The 16,022-nt window shown below is 50.3% G+C and overlaps 6 protein-coding genes across 6 annotated transcripts; 2 read left to right on the plus strand and 4 right to left on the minus strand.

The window, feature by feature from the left end:
• Positions 1 to 37: 37 nt before the first annotated feature.
• On the minus strand, positions 38 to 1,150 carry CI109_104582 (uncharacterized protein; the record flags this gene model as incomplete). Its single annotated transcript, XM_032006660.1, has 1 exon — positions 38 to 1,150. The coding sequence occupies one exon, from the start codon at positions 1,148 to 1,150 to the stop codon at positions 38 to 40; it is 1,113 nt and encodes a 370-aa protein (XP_031859023.1).
• A 704-nt stretch (positions 1,151 to 1,854) lies between these two features.
• Positions 1,855 to 4,729, minus strand: CI109_104583 (uncharacterized protein; the record flags this gene model as incomplete). Its single annotated transcript, XM_032006659.1, has 8 exons — positions 1,855 to 1,932; positions 1,986 to 2,279; positions 2,334 to 2,627; positions 2,681 to 3,244; positions 3,300 to 3,547; positions 3,599 to 3,723; positions 3,784 to 3,892; positions 3,949 to 4,729. 8 exons carry the CDS (start codon positions 4,727 to 4,729, stop codon positions 1,855 to 1,857), a joined length of 2,493 nt encoding a protein of 830 aa, XP_031859022.1.
• A 472-nt stretch (positions 4,730 to 5,201) lies between these two features.
• On the plus strand, positions 5,202 to 6,196 carry CI109_104584 (uncharacterized protein; the record flags this gene model as incomplete). Its single annotated transcript, XM_032006658.1, has 6 exons — positions 5,202 to 5,268; positions 5,342 to 5,406; positions 5,474 to 5,482; positions 5,564 to 5,668; positions 5,735 to 5,806; positions 5,876 to 6,196. The coding sequence occupies 6 exons, from the start codon at positions 5,202 to 5,204 to the stop codon at positions 6,194 to 6,196; spliced, it is 639 nt and encodes a 212-aa protein (XP_031859021.1).
• A 316-nt stretch (positions 6,197 to 6,512) lies between these two features.
• On the minus strand, positions 6,513 to 9,810 carry CI109_104585 (pre-mRNA-splicing factor SYF1; the record flags this gene model as incomplete). The annotated part of the gene is made up of 4 exons (XM_032006657.1): positions 6,513 to 6,874; positions 6,944 to 7,740; positions 7,794 to 8,947; positions 9,016 to 9,810. 4 exons carry the CDS (start codon positions 9,808 to 9,810, stop codon positions 6,513 to 6,515), a joined length of 3,108 nt encoding a protein of 1,035 aa, XP_031859020.1.
• Positions 9,811 to 10,345: 535 nt separating this feature from the next.
• CI109_104586 (uncharacterized protein) lies at positions 10,346 to 11,834 on the plus strand (the record flags this gene model as incomplete). Its single annotated transcript, XM_032006656.1, has 7 exons — positions 10,346 to 10,358; positions 10,431 to 10,610; positions 10,762 to 10,923; positions 11,000 to 11,223; positions 11,284 to 11,389; positions 11,499 to 11,644; positions 11,724 to 11,834. 7 exons carry the CDS (start codon positions 10,346 to 10,348, stop codon positions 11,832 to 11,834), a joined length of 942 nt encoding a protein of 313 aa, XP_031859019.1.
• Positions 11,835 to 12,181: 347 nt separating this feature from the next.
• Positions 12,182 to 15,474, minus strand: CI109_104587 (uncharacterized protein; the record flags this gene model as incomplete). Its single annotated transcript, XM_032006655.1, has 2 exons — positions 12,182 to 13,704; positions 13,767 to 15,474. 2 exons carry the CDS (start codon positions 15,472 to 15,474, stop codon positions 12,182 to 12,184), a joined length of 3,231 nt encoding a protein of 1,076 aa, XP_031859018.1.
• Between the last annotated feature and the right edge of the window lie 548 nt (positions 15,475 to 16,022).

Here is a 16,022-nt window from a genome sequence, read left to right on the forward strand (position 1 = left end):
AGGTATCATAAATCCATCTAGTCATCTATGTTTGACGTTAGGAGCGATACAACCCCTCCTTCTTTATATATTCTGCAATATCCTTCCCTACCATCTGAATGATCACCTCTTCCTCTTCACCTCTCTCCACCGCTTTTCTGACATTCGTACTACTCACACCTTCCCATCCTTCTTTCCCATCACCTAAGACTCTTACATATCCACTCTCGACCCACTTTCTCACCCCGTCCCTATTCAGGACTTCTTCTTCCAACGCTCTGTCAGAAGGATTCGTCCCCCTTCGAGCAGAGACGAGCGTTGCACCGTATCCACCTTGGTCACCCATCTCGCTCGACGGAGACGACGACGTAGGGCGTGTTGCGGGCGGAGTGAAGAGTTTGTGGAGGAGGATGTCCATCTCCCCCTGTGGATAGAAACGAGGATCGAATACTCTGACGAGCGTATCCGTCCCAATCAAGAATGTCAATTCGACATCCACCGCACTTTTCTCCTTATCATCCGCCGACGCTGACGCTTCCATTTGTTCTCGTTTATCGGTACTACAACTATTATTGTTGTCCTCGAGCCAATCACGTATTATACCAGCTTTCCCCACAAAAGTAGCTTCGTTGATCAACCCCACTGCTATCCCCTCATCCGGATGATCTGACTCGATCTGTTTGGAGAGGAGTAGCATCATCTCGAGTCGTTGGAGGGGTGTCGTATCGCCTTCTTTTAGCTGTTTCTCAACATTACGAGCGGAGAAGAGAAGTAGGCGTGAAGTGTACGGAGTAGTCGTGGTCGTCGTCGTGGCTGGGGTCGAAGTTGGCGCTGAAGAGCTTGAGCTTGTGGCTGTACCTTGGGGATTCAAGCCATCAGAGAGGATTGGAAGTGGAATCGCTACGGGAGAATGGTAAGGTGGAGGAAAGGCTGAAGATGCTATTGCTCGATGTGCTACTGTAGGCGGATTGAAAGACGAGTCCAATATCGCTATATGTATACCTCCGCCAGTAGTTGAGCTAGTACTCGTACTCGTGCTCGTGCTCGTGCTCGTGCTCGTGCTCGTTCCCGGAGAATTAGGCCACCCGGGAGTCGAATGGACAATGGCGAAAGAACGTGGTGTTGATGAGATATGTTGGATAAGCGAGGGGAGTGATGTAGAAGTGGACATTTTGCAACGAATCTGACCGAGATAAGAGAGAATCCGAGCAGATCGCATAGACTTGAGGTAGTTGTGTTCTTTGTTGACCAACGGACGGCAGGAGAAGTAGGGAAAAGGGAATAGTGCTGACGGAAGTTGATAGCGACTTGATTGCCGGTGGTGGTTGTCCTCCACTTCACCCGGAACTGAACCGGTTTATCGTTCCTGACCACACACATTCCTGCCCAGGCTGTCCGACTCACATCAATTGATATACGTTGCTCCTGATGATCCCGCGAACGGAGCACATCATGCATATACATGTTTACACGATACAACGACACACACTCTAGATACTACGATGTAAAGAGCGGAACGAGCCACGATCGTCACGTCGTCCTATACCGCCTGCCCCAAAGAAGACCAGGCATCGGACCTGGCCCAGGTCGGTAGGAAGACGAACGGGTCAGAAATGCCCTTTTAGATTTGATCTTCCGTGGCTGAGTAGAACTGCCCCCATCGTAGAATTTGACACAGAGGTCGCGATGAGGATGTTTGACAGATTCCCGAAGGAAATGTATGGATAGCCCGGTGGTAGAGTATGACGGAAGGGATTCGGATAGGGTTAGTAAATTGATAGCGGCGGGAAACTCCAGCGGTTCATAGTATTGCAACAACCACACTTCAGTAGATCGTCTCAACACTCGTTGCATGTCGTTGTAAAGTCGTCGTGATTACCAGCCGCTGCCCGGACCTTGTTGTAGGAACCCCACAAGGTCAGGCGACAGCGTTCCCGAAGCTGCACTCAACACCTACACATCGCATCAGCAACAATCTCTCCATATCGTCAATAGTCTTGACTCACCTTCGCCGCCATTTCTTGCCCGCCACCGTCCCAGCATCTTGATAGCACCGGTCTGAGCACTTCCCCCACCAGCCTGATGACCAGTTCCCGCACTTCTTGAGGTGCTTCTCGTCGCCAAAGGAGGATATTCTTCAGTAGCTTTATCCGTCTTCGAACGTATCGCTCCATGGCAGGCCGTGATTCAGGGTTGAAACCTGGAGGAGGCAGAGAATTGTGTGCCGTCACGCTGTTAATCGACGTGGATAATTCGAGGAGATGAGAGTGGTAAACCAAAAGTACCGCTTTGAGCAAAGCCTGGAGATGATGCCAATCAGCTTAGCTTCCAATATGACTGTCAAGCCGACTTACGGTGTACTTCCGGCTGTCCTTCCCCATCAGCTCTGCGACAACGTCTGCCAAATCCACCGCCCTTCTTGTCTGTTTTGCAGAGTAAGGATCGTACGCGCCAGCTTCGAAGGCTTTCGTGAGCAAAGGTACAACTGCGGAGGACGTCATTGACGCGACCAAATCCCCATCGGGGCCCAAAGGCGGTTCGTCGTCTAGGTCCATATCGTCCTCTTCGTGGCCATTCGCAGGCTGAGCAGGGCGGGAATAATGGTGCAAAGAATTGAACCACTTGAACGATTCGAGCGAGGACGAGTTCTGCTTTGAGATCTTAGCGCCTTGACCAGTTATTGCCCAACGAAACGACTCACTCGTAGAGGTTCCCATCCTACCATTTCTCCCCTGGCCCAAAACTCCCACGCTTGGACTAAAGCCAACCCTCCGAAGGCGTTGGTGTACTCCTCATCAAACCTCTTTCGCCATCCACCAAATCTCAGCGCCAGACCACGATCCGGATCTCGGAAGTCTTCAGCTCTGACATCATCGAGTAACGCATGAACCCTTTGTTCAAGTCCGCTTTGAGCTACCGCATAATCCTCCGCATCTCCCTCGGCTAGTGTCGAATCGGTCGAGAAGCCATCTTCGTCCGCTATGGACTTGGTAGCTTTTGCCCGCCGTCTACCACGTCTAGCAGCACGCTCGTCACGTCGTCCTCGTCGGATACCGGAGCTTGGACCAGCTTCATTCTCTGTTCGACGCGTCCGTCCGAGATCATCGACCTCTTCCACATCTGACTCGGTACTGCCCGATGCTGGCACGCCAAGGAAAAGAGATAAGTCGTCGCTATCATCGGCTTGTCTACGCTTGTTGACCATTTCCGCTCGTTCTTTGAGAACGTGGACAGAGTCTTCCTCGATTTTTTCCAGCATGGGGAACTGAGTATGCTGTCAGCTGAGCTATCTCGAGGAGGGGAGTTCGCTGTGAGCATACCTTCTCTTCAAGAAATCTTCCCAGCATTTCAACCCATCCTCTGAACTCCTCAACCCATTCTCTCTTTCCCTCTACTTTCTCAACCTCCAATCGCAACTCCCGTTCTTGCTCTTCAAGCGCCGCAAGCTCTCGGACTGTGACCTCCAAGTTGTGCTCTCCCTCCAACTTTGTCGCGTCCAAATCTGCGAGCGATTTGGCAAGTCGGTTCTGAGCCGATGCGATCGAGGGTACCGGACGAGCGACGGGAACTGAGGAACGGTTAGCAATTGGTTCTTCATAGTCAAGCGTGCGAAGCTCACTCGGTGCCGGTCTAAAACCTCCTTTCGCGACTTTTGCCGGCTTCTCGTCCTCCCACGTTCCAGCTTTGAGTAATTGTGCTCGTTCCCATTCTTTAGTCTCTTCATCGTCCTCGTCTTCTGCCTCTCTGTAAGACACAAGTCGATCAGTTTCACACTTATGTGAAGAAGCAGAGATCAATATTTACCTATCCGCTATCATCTCTCCAATCTCTCCTTTGAGTCTTCGCGCTGCGGCCTTGTTCGCGCTTTTCCCAAGATGCATTCTCTCGTTTGCTTCGGTGTATTCCGCCATATCTGTCATGACGTGTAAGTGACATCTCTCGCGAGAAAACATGGCTAAAACGACTCACCCTCGTCTCCATCACCCTCTTCATCCTCTTCTCTCATCAGCCTACTCTCAGGATGAGGTCCATCTGTGCCATCGTATATCGCGATTTTCCCTCCTCCTAACGCTATATAATCCTCTCCCATCTCTCCTAAACTGCCATGCTTCTTGGCTTCCAGCGCTGCTGATCGTTTCGTCTTAGCTGCAGCGATGGCAGTAGCATCGGGTATACCTGCTGTCGTATCTTCGACAAAGGTCGAAGCGTATTTTTCCCTTGCAAGTCTGCTCAATCCAGTCCCATCCTCTTGGTCTTCGTCCGCATCATCATCTGCATCTGCTCTTCGAGGTGCTCGAGTTGGAGTAGAAGCTTTCAGTTGCGTGAGGTACTCTTGAGAGTAGATCCCGCTAGTCGATGAGCCTGGTGTCGAAGTGGAAGCGAGATTAGTTGGGGTTTCGAGCAACTTGATCTGTTGAGACAATAACGATTTTTTAGGCTTGAATGGCGTTGACGATTCTCCTTCTCCTTCTTCTTCTGCACCGCCGAAACTCAGTCGACTCGCAGTCTTGCTTTTTGAAGTTGATCCCAGACCACCACCTCTCTTCTCTTTCTTCTGAGCCTTCTTCCTTTCTAAGATACTACCGCTCGTTTCTTCCTCGTTGTTGTCGACGTCCATGCTGATGTCGCCTGAAGCAGCATCGTCGGCGGTGAAACTCCCTTTTGCGAGAGGCGAGCTGGTAGAAGACTCGGGGAGATCAGAGTCCCTTGCTCTGAGGGATGGACGTGACTTTGCCCTTTTGATAAACATACTGAGTGGTGGGTGGTGACTCCTTGAGGGAGAGATAACTGTGGTAGATTTGTTTGAACTGTGTAAGATAAGTTGACGCTTCGAGTGGCCAAAGGTGAAGGAGGGGTGAATGCAACTGTTGTAAGTATTAGGCATGCGGTGTCATTTGAGCTGTATTTGATCCCGTTTTCATTCGCTGCAATGGGCTGCGCTCGGACCGGTTACTACTTTGCTGGAATCAGTCGGGATAGTAGTACGTGCTCGCGTGACGTAACTTGCAATTACGATCAGTCAAGTTACGGAGATCCAATCGTACAATGGGTGACATCGAACTACAACTAATATTTACGATCGTACATACCATTCTTGTCCATTCTTTCTCTTGCCTGTTATCCCACAAAAAAAGGACATTCTTCGAACCCGCTTCTGTCTGATCTTCTATCTCGGTTTCGTTGTAGTTTCTATCCTTTCCCGTCTACTGTCATTACTTAAAATGGTCCACAAAGTCGTCGATCGTCGAAAGACGTTGCTCATGGTATGCGATGTGCAAGAGCGATTCAGTGAGTGGGCGATATCACATCCTTCATCGAATAGCATGCTCTATCTGCTAACGCGATGTACCTCGTTTGATAGGGGAAGGCACACACGGCTTCGATCACATGGCTCAGAGCATCTCCAAAATGGTCCGAGCCGCCAAGGTGAGTTGTTGTTGTGTCACATAGCGATTGGGATCGCATATCGCTGACGACACCGAACTCTCCTCAGTTCCTGGGAGTGAGTCACCCTGTTCTACCCATGTCAGAAGCAGAGGCTATTACGAATGAACTGACCTCGCTGACGCTTGATCGCTCGTAGATGGCTACACTGCTCACGGAGCAAAATGGAAGTGGACCAACAGCGCATGAGGTCAAGGATGTCATAGATGGCAAGCAACATATTGGGACTTTTGGTAAAGATGGCGTGAGTACGTCTCACTTTGGTGTCTCATGCGATCTATTGGACTGATTCAAGGTGTGGAATTTGCAGTTTTCAATGATCACGGACGAAACCGAGGATCTAGTAGCGAAATACGACAACTTTCTTCTTGTTGGCATTGAGGTGAGATCTTCCCCCTTTCTTCAACAACCATCAAACGGACCCTCGTCGCTAACGTTGATTATAAACCAGGCCCACGTCTGTATACTTCAAACCGCATTGGATCTCCTCGATATTCCCAAAAACCGAAAACGAGTCTACGTCCTCGCCGATGCCATCTCAGCATGCCACGAACTCGAGATCCCACTGGCTTTCGATCGTATGCGCGACGAAGGCGCAGTGGTCACGACGAGCGAGGCGATCTTGTTTCAGCTCATGGGGGATGGGACGGAAGGTGATGATACCCCAATTTCAGATCTGATAAAAGCGGAAAGGAAGAACACGGCAAAAGCTTTGGAGACACTTTTGCCACATCCATCGCAGACCGCGCCCATCAGGAATGGAAGATCGTAAGCCGGGAACAAGAAGTGGCGTCTCGACATCGAGAACAAACAATGGGTATGGGTGGAAGGGTAGGACAATGTGCAGTCGTTGTTAGTGCTTAGAGTGTTGTAGTAGAGCTTTGAGTTGGTTGGACACAGGCTTCAAATCACGGTCAGCTGCATAACATTCCATTTGTAATCGGTAGTACGAACACTGTATATTCCTTCATCAGCAAACCCCCGGTTTTTACATGTAGCATGCACAAACCCTCATCGCGATCGCCTGTCTAATTCAAAATACATCGGTAGCGTCCAATCACGATGCATCGTATAGCCTAAAATCTCCGCTAAAATTCCTCATCATCCATGACAATCGCATCAGGGTTGGCAACCTCTCCTCCTTCCTCTTCTTCGCCCATACTAATTCCATTCGCGTTCGTCTTGTTCAGTGTGCTCGCCACGAAAGCCGGTCCACCAGTCTTCTTCGCAGAAGCGGCGGCATTGCTACCGCCCATCTCCCGCTCCATCGCAGCCATTGGATCAGCAGCATCTTGAGCGGCGTCTTTAGCAACATCGGTAGGCTTCTCAATACCTTTCGAAGCGGCAGCGGCTTGAGCAGCGATGAAAGATGTTTCTGTGTTGAATGATGCTTGTACGGCACGTTTGATACGAAGCATTTCCCTGAAAGTGTCTTCGGAACCGGTGTCGACTGGGAAGATTGCACAAAAGTCAGCATCACGACGAAAGAACTTTCTTGCACAAACTGTGTAAGACTCACTCTCAAATCCATTCCACTCTTGCCAGAACTCCGGATCGATTCTCGGGTCACAGAACTGACTCGCATGAGCATAGATCGCTCTGGCTCTATCAATCTCTCCCAGCTTCCTCTCCATCCTCGCAAATCTCCTACACATCTCCGCGGTCTGTTTATCCGGTAACACTTCCAGTGCACGCTCGTAGATCGGTCTCGTGGCTGGAAGACCAAAGTTGGCTGTAGCTTTGGCGATATAGATCGTGAACATTTCGAACTTGTCGGAATCTTGCACGGTGGAGGCGGCTCGATCGTAGATACCCATAGCACGTTTGGCGAGGCCATGTTCTTCCTCCAATTTCGCGTATATGAGATACAAGGGTTTGCAGAATTTGGCAGGACAGTTCTCCAAAGCTTGTTCGAACAAATCTCGAGATCGTTCGAGCTTCTTTCCACCATATCGTTTGACGAACTTGGATAGATAGATGTTCCAGATCTCGAAAGCGATGGGGAAGTGGAAAAGCTCGATCCCTCTTTCGTAAACCTTGAAGCTCTCCTCAAAGTATTTGTTTTCCTCAAGGAACGCAGCGTAGTTGACGATCACTTGCGCATTGGCAATCTTGAGTTCCATGATCTTGTCGTAGACGGCCTTCGTCGAGTCAACTGTGCCGATAGACTCCTCCATATCGCTGTAGAATGACCAAAGCTTGAGCGATTTGAACAATCGTGTCTGAGGCGGTAATGAGTCGTTGTAATAGTCAATCTTGGTGTTCTTCGGCACCGTAGTCGCTCGCTGCATCAATCGGATGGCCTCATCGTAGTTCCTGTTTCAGTGTCAGCGAGAATCAGACGCTAATGAAGAAGAACTTGCACTCACTCATTTCTCAATTCCATCTCTGCCCATTCGCACCAAACCTCGGCCAACTCGTCCACCGACTTGAAAGGCACCTTTGTCGCTCTCTCCATGATCTTTCTCGCCTGATCCATATCCGGCTCGGATTTTGGCTCGCCTGTCTCCGCATCCTTACTACCTCCTTCTTCGTAGAACTTTGCAAAGTTGACGTAAAGGGGATAAAGAGGTCCTGTCGCTTTTCTAGGGTTGATCGTATCGAGGGCCTTGACGTACGTCTCGACGACCCTTTCATCGTCATCACCGTAGAGGGCTACTCGTTTCTCCCATTCTACCACTTCGTTCGGATTTCGTCGAAGCAACACCTCATTGACAAGGAACGGTCTTCTGTCCATCAACTCCTCAAACTTCTTCATCCTTTCATCCAAATCGGCTTCTGTCTCTTCCACATCAAAGTCTTCATCCTCCGCGTTGTCTTCATCGGCGAGAGCATCCATCAGGGTTGAGATCATGGTTTCGGAGAACTCGGCGTACGCATCAAAGATCTGAGTGAAATCTCGAATGGTGACAACCACTGCTAAACCACGTTCGAATGTCGCTGTGGCTCGATCAAATTCGCCTCGCTTGATCCAGTACGTCGCGAGACCAGTCCACAGTCGACCTGCTTGGTCCTTGTACACCTCCAAACCATCACGTTCGACGATACCCTCCACATCGAGAAGACGAGAGCTGGAAGGATCAGAGTCCTCGTCGTAAGGCAATTCTTCCGGTCCCTTTTTGGCTGAGACAGCGTTTGCAGGCTTGACCAGTTTCGCTTCTCCAAGTGGAATGGGGGGTCCCGCGATTCTCATCAATCGACCATTGATACTAGCCGGTTCTTCGGCAGCGTCGGGACCATCTTCTGCAGTACTGCTTTCTCCCACTTTATCCTCCACCGCTTTCCTTGTCGCCTGTAACTCCAAGGTCTCTTCCTCGCTCATTCCTACGTCGTCGGCATATCGTTCCACCAGTTCGAGGAAGTCGACAAACAATTGATACGGCGATTTGCCTTCAAGGGAGGAGTAGAGGTTTTTGGATGCGCGTCGAGCGATAGAGAGAAGGTATTTGGCGGCAGCAAGTGGTCGAGGAGGAGACGCGTCGAGAAGGAAGGCGATGTGTCGTTCTGTCAAACTAGGGTCGACCTGCGTACGCCACCTCAGGTTAGCGATCATTGACAGTTCTCGTACTGGAGAACGACGGGTCGACTCACCTTGAGATATCGTCTCCAAACTCTCTCGCCGGCATCACCACCTATCATCTCCGCCCATCTGAGGTACATCCCCCAGATCCTTCCGTGCAAACTCGGCGGCAGCGTTCTCAACGCTCTGTCGAACGTCCTCCTGGCATAGGTGCGTTTGAAAGTTGCCGGACATTTCGGATGGAGCAATACCGACAGATGGATCAACCACGGAACAGGTAGATGACTGAGACAAGCCAACATCCTTTCTCCGGTGGCTATCAACGATTTCCACTCTTCGTATCCTACCACTCCGTCGAGACCACCTTGCCATTCGTTCGCTTCGACCGCACCTTCGAGGATCTCTCTCACATTGGTCTTGTACGATGCTCCTCGCTTCGATTGATGTTGTCTCGCTTCTCTCGCTGCAGGAGTGAGTTGACCGAGCACATACTGTTGCCGAGTGGTATAATATGCTTTCCACAACTTGTAACTTGTTGGGAAGACGGAGATTGCTCGTTCGTAGATTGAAACGAGGGCTTGTAATCCTTCTCGAGAAGTATGCGAAGCTAGTGGACCGAGAAGTATCTCTTCAGGCGAAGCGACCGCGGACTTGGGAGGTTCGTTTTGCGATATCCGTTCTTTGATCTGGTGAATATACGCGAGCCATGATCGAAGGTTGTCGGGATTATGAAGGAGGTCTTCTTCGGTCGGAAGATCAGACGCGGAGATGAGATGAGGATGAGTGAGAGGTGTAGGGATGGGGAGGGTGAGCGGGAATCGAGAGGTAAGTGAGGTTATCAGGGAAGAGTCGGAGGTGGATGCCATCTTGTTGTTTTTTTGAGACTAGGGTTTGGCCGGGCCCTAGAGGTAGAGATGGGAGGTGGGAGTGGAAGAGAGAGATGAAGTTGGTGACAATATAATGACCGTCAAGAACGAGTTGATAGTGAGAACGTCAGTAAAACACGCCTCGTGGCGGAAATATCGCGGCGTTATGTGGCACAATCGCTACGGTGAGGACTCCTATATTACTACCATAATCAGCATAGACGACAGTATGCTCTCAGCAAAAGACTCCTAGAATGCGCCATCTTGAATGTATCTTGGTAAAATGTTTTGAGCGGCGGAGGAGGACAATGCATGGCAGACATGTAATTTGTGGTTATGGTGATATGGTGGTTGCAGCAGCGTCTTTGCCACCATAGCTTGAATTTATGGATTTACCCTGAAAATGGCAAAGTGGAGGACGTCCTTCGCGCCTTGGCCATTTCCCGGTCTGCAACAACTATGACATCGATTGACGATCTATAGTTGAGAAAAACTGCCCAACATTTTTCGAACGACCACACACAGACTGGCCAAGATGCGATTCGCAGGTTCGTTGACTCAGTCGCACGTTGCTATCGCATATAAGTGTCGTGACTGATCGTATTGCCATTACCTCGTAGACATCGCTGTTAATCTGACAGATCCGATGTTCCAAGGGAAATATCATGGTCGTCAACGACATCCGGCCGATCTTCCACAGATGCTAGACAGAGCAAAGTCAGCTGGGGTAGAACGGATCCTGATCACTGGAACGTCATTGAAAGAAAGCAAGGAAGCGTTGAAGCTTGCTCAAGAATATGGTAGGTCAATTCAACTCACTTCAGTTCGAACCCAATTCGGCGACAATGTTATGGTTGCAAGCCTTTCTCATTCCTCGTTCACGATTCTCTCCAATATTTGTGAGTTATTGCTGATCATCCATCTACCCTTCCTTCCCTTTTGCGAATTCAGATCTGCATTGTACGGCCGGCTGTCACCCAACTTCAACAAACGAGATTGACAGCTATCGTTCCGGAGCCGAAGGGTATCTGTCCGATCTCTCCAAATTCATCGCGGCAGATCGTGGCGAAGGCGGATCTAAGCGTATTATCTCGATAGGAGAAGTAGGATTGGGTGAGTCTCTATACACAATAACACATCAGCAGAACCAATCCTGATTGACTGATCGCATTTGTTTATGCTCACGTAGATTATGATCGACTCCACCACTCTCCGAAAGAAATACAACTGAAACATCTCCCTTCCCTTCTCCTTTTATCAAAGACCTTCAATCTCCCGTTATTCTTACATTCCCGAACGAGCGAGTCGCACGTCGATCTCGTGCGGATCTTGAAAGAAGTGGGGTGGGAAGCGGGATGGGGCGGTGGGGTCGTCCATAGTTTTACAGGGACAGTGGCGGAGATGAAAGAGCTTGTGAGTGGGGAACCGGATTTATGTGTGACGGTTGGCTGATGATTCATTGACTGAGTATAGGTAGACATGGGATTGTATATCGGTATTAACGGCTGTTCACTAAAGACTCCCGAGAATCTAGAAGTGGTCAAACAGATTCCTCTGGACAAACTACTCCTTGAAACGGGTAAGTCAACGAGAGTTGCAGACTTTCGCGCATCACTCCCTTTGCACCGCTTCACCGCGGTACTACGGTAAATCCATACTGATATTTGCGTGTCGACGGGTCGTCATAGATGCACCATGGTGTTCACCAACGACATCTCACGCTTCACATCCCTATCTCCCATCGTCCGACTCACCACTCGTTCTCAAACGTGTCGGGAAGCCAGAAAAGTTTCAATCCGGTCTCGCCGTCAAAGGTCGTATGGAACCAGCAGACGTGAGTGTATTCAGTCTCATGGTATTGAAGTGTATTGAATGTGGTTGCTGATCGTGATGATGTTTGTGTGGTCGTGCAGGTCGTTGTGATTGCACATGTGGTCGCGTCGATAAGAGGGATAGAAATACTATCTTTAGCTGAACAAGTATGGCAGAATACCCAAAAGCTATTCTACCCCAACGAGGCGTGATCAGGATCTCCGCATCAGCAAGCAGAACAAAGTAGATTTTTGTTTTAGAGAACGGCACAATTATATAGCATTGTAGGGGTATATGAAAGTACAGGATATCTTATAGTAATCATGTAGACATGTATTATGGTCCATTTCCCTCCTTTTCCTTGTATAGAAGATACAGTATAATATCCTGAATGTCCATGCGGCGCGACGTCACCATCAGTGAATCCTTCCTTCCGTATAGGTCCTCCTCTCCCGCTGCGGTCTGTCCCACTTGTACCCCTTCGCTCTTCGTTCCGTTCCCTTTCTCGAGTGTAATCGCTCGATCCACCTCATGCCCCGTACAGTGTTCTAATACGGCCTTACAAACCCAAACCCAAACCTCTCCTTCCCTTTGGTGCATCCTCCAGAACAAAACTCGCCATACTCCCCAAACTCATACTACTCTTCATCATCGCCTCTTGTCCGTCGTCCATACCCACCCCTGGTACCGGTTTCCTCCTCACGGATTTCCCACCTGGACTATGGGGACTGGCGGGTGTCACACGCGGTGAAGAAGGTTGCTGTAATGGTACGGATACGCCTTGATGTGATAAAGTACGTGTATGACCTGGAGCCGATGGGGGAGGAGGAGGTCTCATCCCATTCGCTTGGGCAGAAGAAGGGGGTGAGATCTCCCCTGTCGAAGGGAGTGTTGAAGAAGCGGTGGTGAATGATCCTATCTTGTGCTCGAAAGTCGACATGATAGGGCCTGAAATCTGAATAGACCCATCATGACTCGGGTTCCTCCTTGACATCTTACTTCCCCTATCAACCTTTTCTCCACCACCTGCACTAACCGATCTCGTCGCATCTTCATGTTTCCTGCTACCGAACCCAAACGAAGGATGGAAGATTTTGCTCGTAAACTTCCCACTCTTTCCAGGTAAACTCGAATTGCGCGACGAGGCTTCCACATGGATGGCGTTCTCATGGATCGCTCCAAACTCAGTCGTTCGCGGCGAAGCTGAAATTGGTGTCGGTCCAGACACACTCCTCTGCGATGTTTGACCCTCTCTTAGTCCGGGGAAGGACGACTTCTCCACGTCTACACCTCCCTTGAACAATCCTACAGTCTCACCACGCGAAGATTGGGTAGGTAGAGGAATAGCATCCTTGTCGTTCTTCCACATCTGACCAAGATTCTTCGCGCTCATCTGGTGTCGAAGTCCCTTGAGACTCATTGATCCTGAACGCGTACGTTGTCGTCGTTCTCTATCCTCTGTTACAGCAGGAGGGGATATCGGTGCGCCATTAGGACTAGTCGCATTTGCCGCAGGCGGGGATCGTAGCAGATCAACGAGCTCGGGCGAAAGTGTATGGCTTAGGGTTCGTTGATGATCAAGTTTGGGGGATGGAGGTCGAGCAGGTCGACGCGGAACCCATTCGCTTGCCTTTGTCGTCGTTGACGATGCAGCCTCAGATTCGGCTTGCATACGTTTCTGGGTCTCGGATGAGATCGATGCGGGGCTAGAGACGTTCCGTTGTGTGGGTGGAGGACGAGCAAAGAACTCGTGGACTGAAGAAGGTGAACCGGGCGACCGGAATGGTACAGCCGGCCAAACAGGTCGAGGATCCAGCTCGGCAGCATCTTCCAGGGCACGTGCTTTCTGGACAGGTGCAGTCTCGATTGGTGGCGGAGCAGGACCCTTTGGTGGCTTGGGGAAGGCGACAGGAGCAGGAGCCGTGAATCCTCCTGCTAGAGGCGATGAGGGATGTTTCGACGAGCCTCGCTTCGGGACTTCGGGTAGAGTCAGATTCACGTTGGCGACCTTGGCCGCCATGCGAGGTGTCAAGAGTCGGGGAGAGGTGAGGCGGATGTCTCGTGGTGATAGCTGTCGCATAACTACAAATCGCAGTCAGTTGCTGGTCTGGGCTGGATCAAAGGCAAAACGCAAGACGACTTACTCTTCTCAAGATCATCCAGTTGCTCCGACATGACGATACCACTCCCTCGTTTATCCAAAATCGCTTGAACCTTCCTGACAGCAGGGTTTACCGCATTTCCAGCAGTGTCAGCGTCTACGTCCTCAATGCTGACAGTGGCAGGACTAGCCAAGAGGTCTTCCTGGGTAACTCCCTCTGCTTTGAGCAATGATACCACCTCATCCACCATCGTTTGGTCCTCTCCATGATGATCATCACTCGAGGCGGCCGTCTCTTCGGCTCCAGCATCCGTATCCGTGAATCCATAAAAGCTCGCAGAAGCGGATACAGTCTCGTTGCCGCCCTTTCCTGAGAATCGTTCCGGTTCTGGTGTTGGTCGATTGACGTCGAGCTCTTTCAGGAACCGCGGTCTTTCATCTTGTTGTTTCCTGACCAGATTCAGCTGTTTCATTCCTCCCTCTGCTGTCATAGATCGCTTATGTCTGGATTGTTTCCCTGATCGTTTCCATTCTTCGAACCACGTCGCTTCGTCCAAATCTATATCAAATTCGATAGATCCCACAATCGGGTTCGGCGTACTTGCAGTAGCAGAGAACGATAGAGCACCAACGGAAGCGGGAGTAGGAGGAACATTGGACGAAGACGAGGTCGAGGGATGTGCGGAATGACTCAGTATGGGAGGCTTGCTAGGTGAAGGTTCAGTGGATAAGGATCGGACTTTCGGTTTGTGACCGGAGCCTTGAGCTTTGGCTTGCAACAATGACAATGGGCTTGGTGGGAACGATATATCTCGTCCTAGCTGTCCAGATCGTTTTTCTGGTGTATGCGAAGGCGTGGAAGAGCGAGAAGTGATGGTCGTATTGTTGTGACTGGGCATGAGATGAGAGGAGAAGAGGGTGGACCAAGTTGATGACGATATTTGCGGTCCACTTGGTTCACCATCTTCCGACGAGTAATCCGAAACTGCTGATGAACTGGAACCGCCGCCTCTACCGCTTGCCAGGGTACTGGGAAGGACAAGATAGACGCCTAGACCAACTGTCGAAGGCAGTCCATACTCTCTCGCAATGCAGACCAGCATTGAGCCCAGAGTCGGTTGTAAAGGCAACAACCTTCCTCTTCTCCATTTCCTTTCTCGTTGATGATTTTGTTCTGACGTGGAAGTCGAAGCAGTCGGAAGGAGGGTCAAAGGCGGAATGACCGAAAGGAGGTAAGGAGTCGGTCTAGTCGGGGCAGAAGCGCTGAGCAGCGGAGATAGACGTCCCTTGTTGAGCGAAGCCATCGACGGGGATGTAGCAGACGAAGGTGAGAGCGGTCGACTGGACGATGAAGGTGATGTAGGACTAGGTAGTCGTGATAGATGAGGAATGACTATTCCAAAGGATTGGGCAATTCTCCCAAGCTGATGAGGTTGAAGTGGTTTGTTGGGCGGAGCATATTTTCTATCTCGCCGTTGAGATTGTTCTCCATCTTCCAGCTCGCCCATGACTCTCAACTCGGGAGTATCGGTCGCCCTCTCTTTGCCTTTTGAACTCGACTGTCTTCTTTCCATCGTGCCATTGCTCTTGGTCGGAGAGTCGTAGAATGACGGGTAAGACGTAGAAGGCTCGTCAAACTTCGAGGTAGACGGTGGCGAGAGAGGAGAATCGCGTGCGATAGGTTTCGAGGGCCAAGCAAGGAAGGGAGAGGTTATGGTGGGAGCGGTGGAACCGTTGGAGGGTAATGACATGACTGCCTGAGAGGGGTGGGAAGGATGTGGAGAAGAGACTATATTGTGAATCCGGTGATACAGGAGTTTGACTCGATCATGTGAACGACGTTGCTTCGAATATGAACCTTTGCTGTCAAAAGGATGCGCAAAGGGTGTCGGGGTATCAAGTTGTGTAGGGTCAACGCGAGATTGGAAGGATGTAATGATGAGGATTATGATGTATAATGTACGAATGATTGTTTTGGCTTATTGTCTCCGTCGTCCCTTGTCGCGTCTTGTTTCGCGTTCAGGGGGTGGGGAGAAAGCGCGTGCCGTGGCGTACTACCTACCACCACTGTTGTTGCTATAGCGATTACCAAATCGAACCACGTTCGCTTCAAGTGGAATGTGGTCTAACTCATGCATAGGTTGATATGTACTCTCATGTGCTCCTCTCACTCTATTCAGGTCATACAGCATGCATGATTAGGAATGGGAATCTGATGGGACATTACCTTATTGTTATGACAATAGGCGTCTTTGTCTCTCTGCGCGCGTACGGAATAAAAGTCAAAAGGCACCGTGTG

This window comes from Kwoniella shandongensis, chromosome 8 (assembly GCF_008629635.2).
Source record: "Kwoniella shandongensis chromosome 8, complete sequence".
NCBI classification, from domain to species: domain Eukaryota; kingdom Fungi; phylum Basidiomycota; class Tremellomycetes; order Tremellales; family Cryptococcaceae; genus Kwoniella; species Kwoniella shandongensis.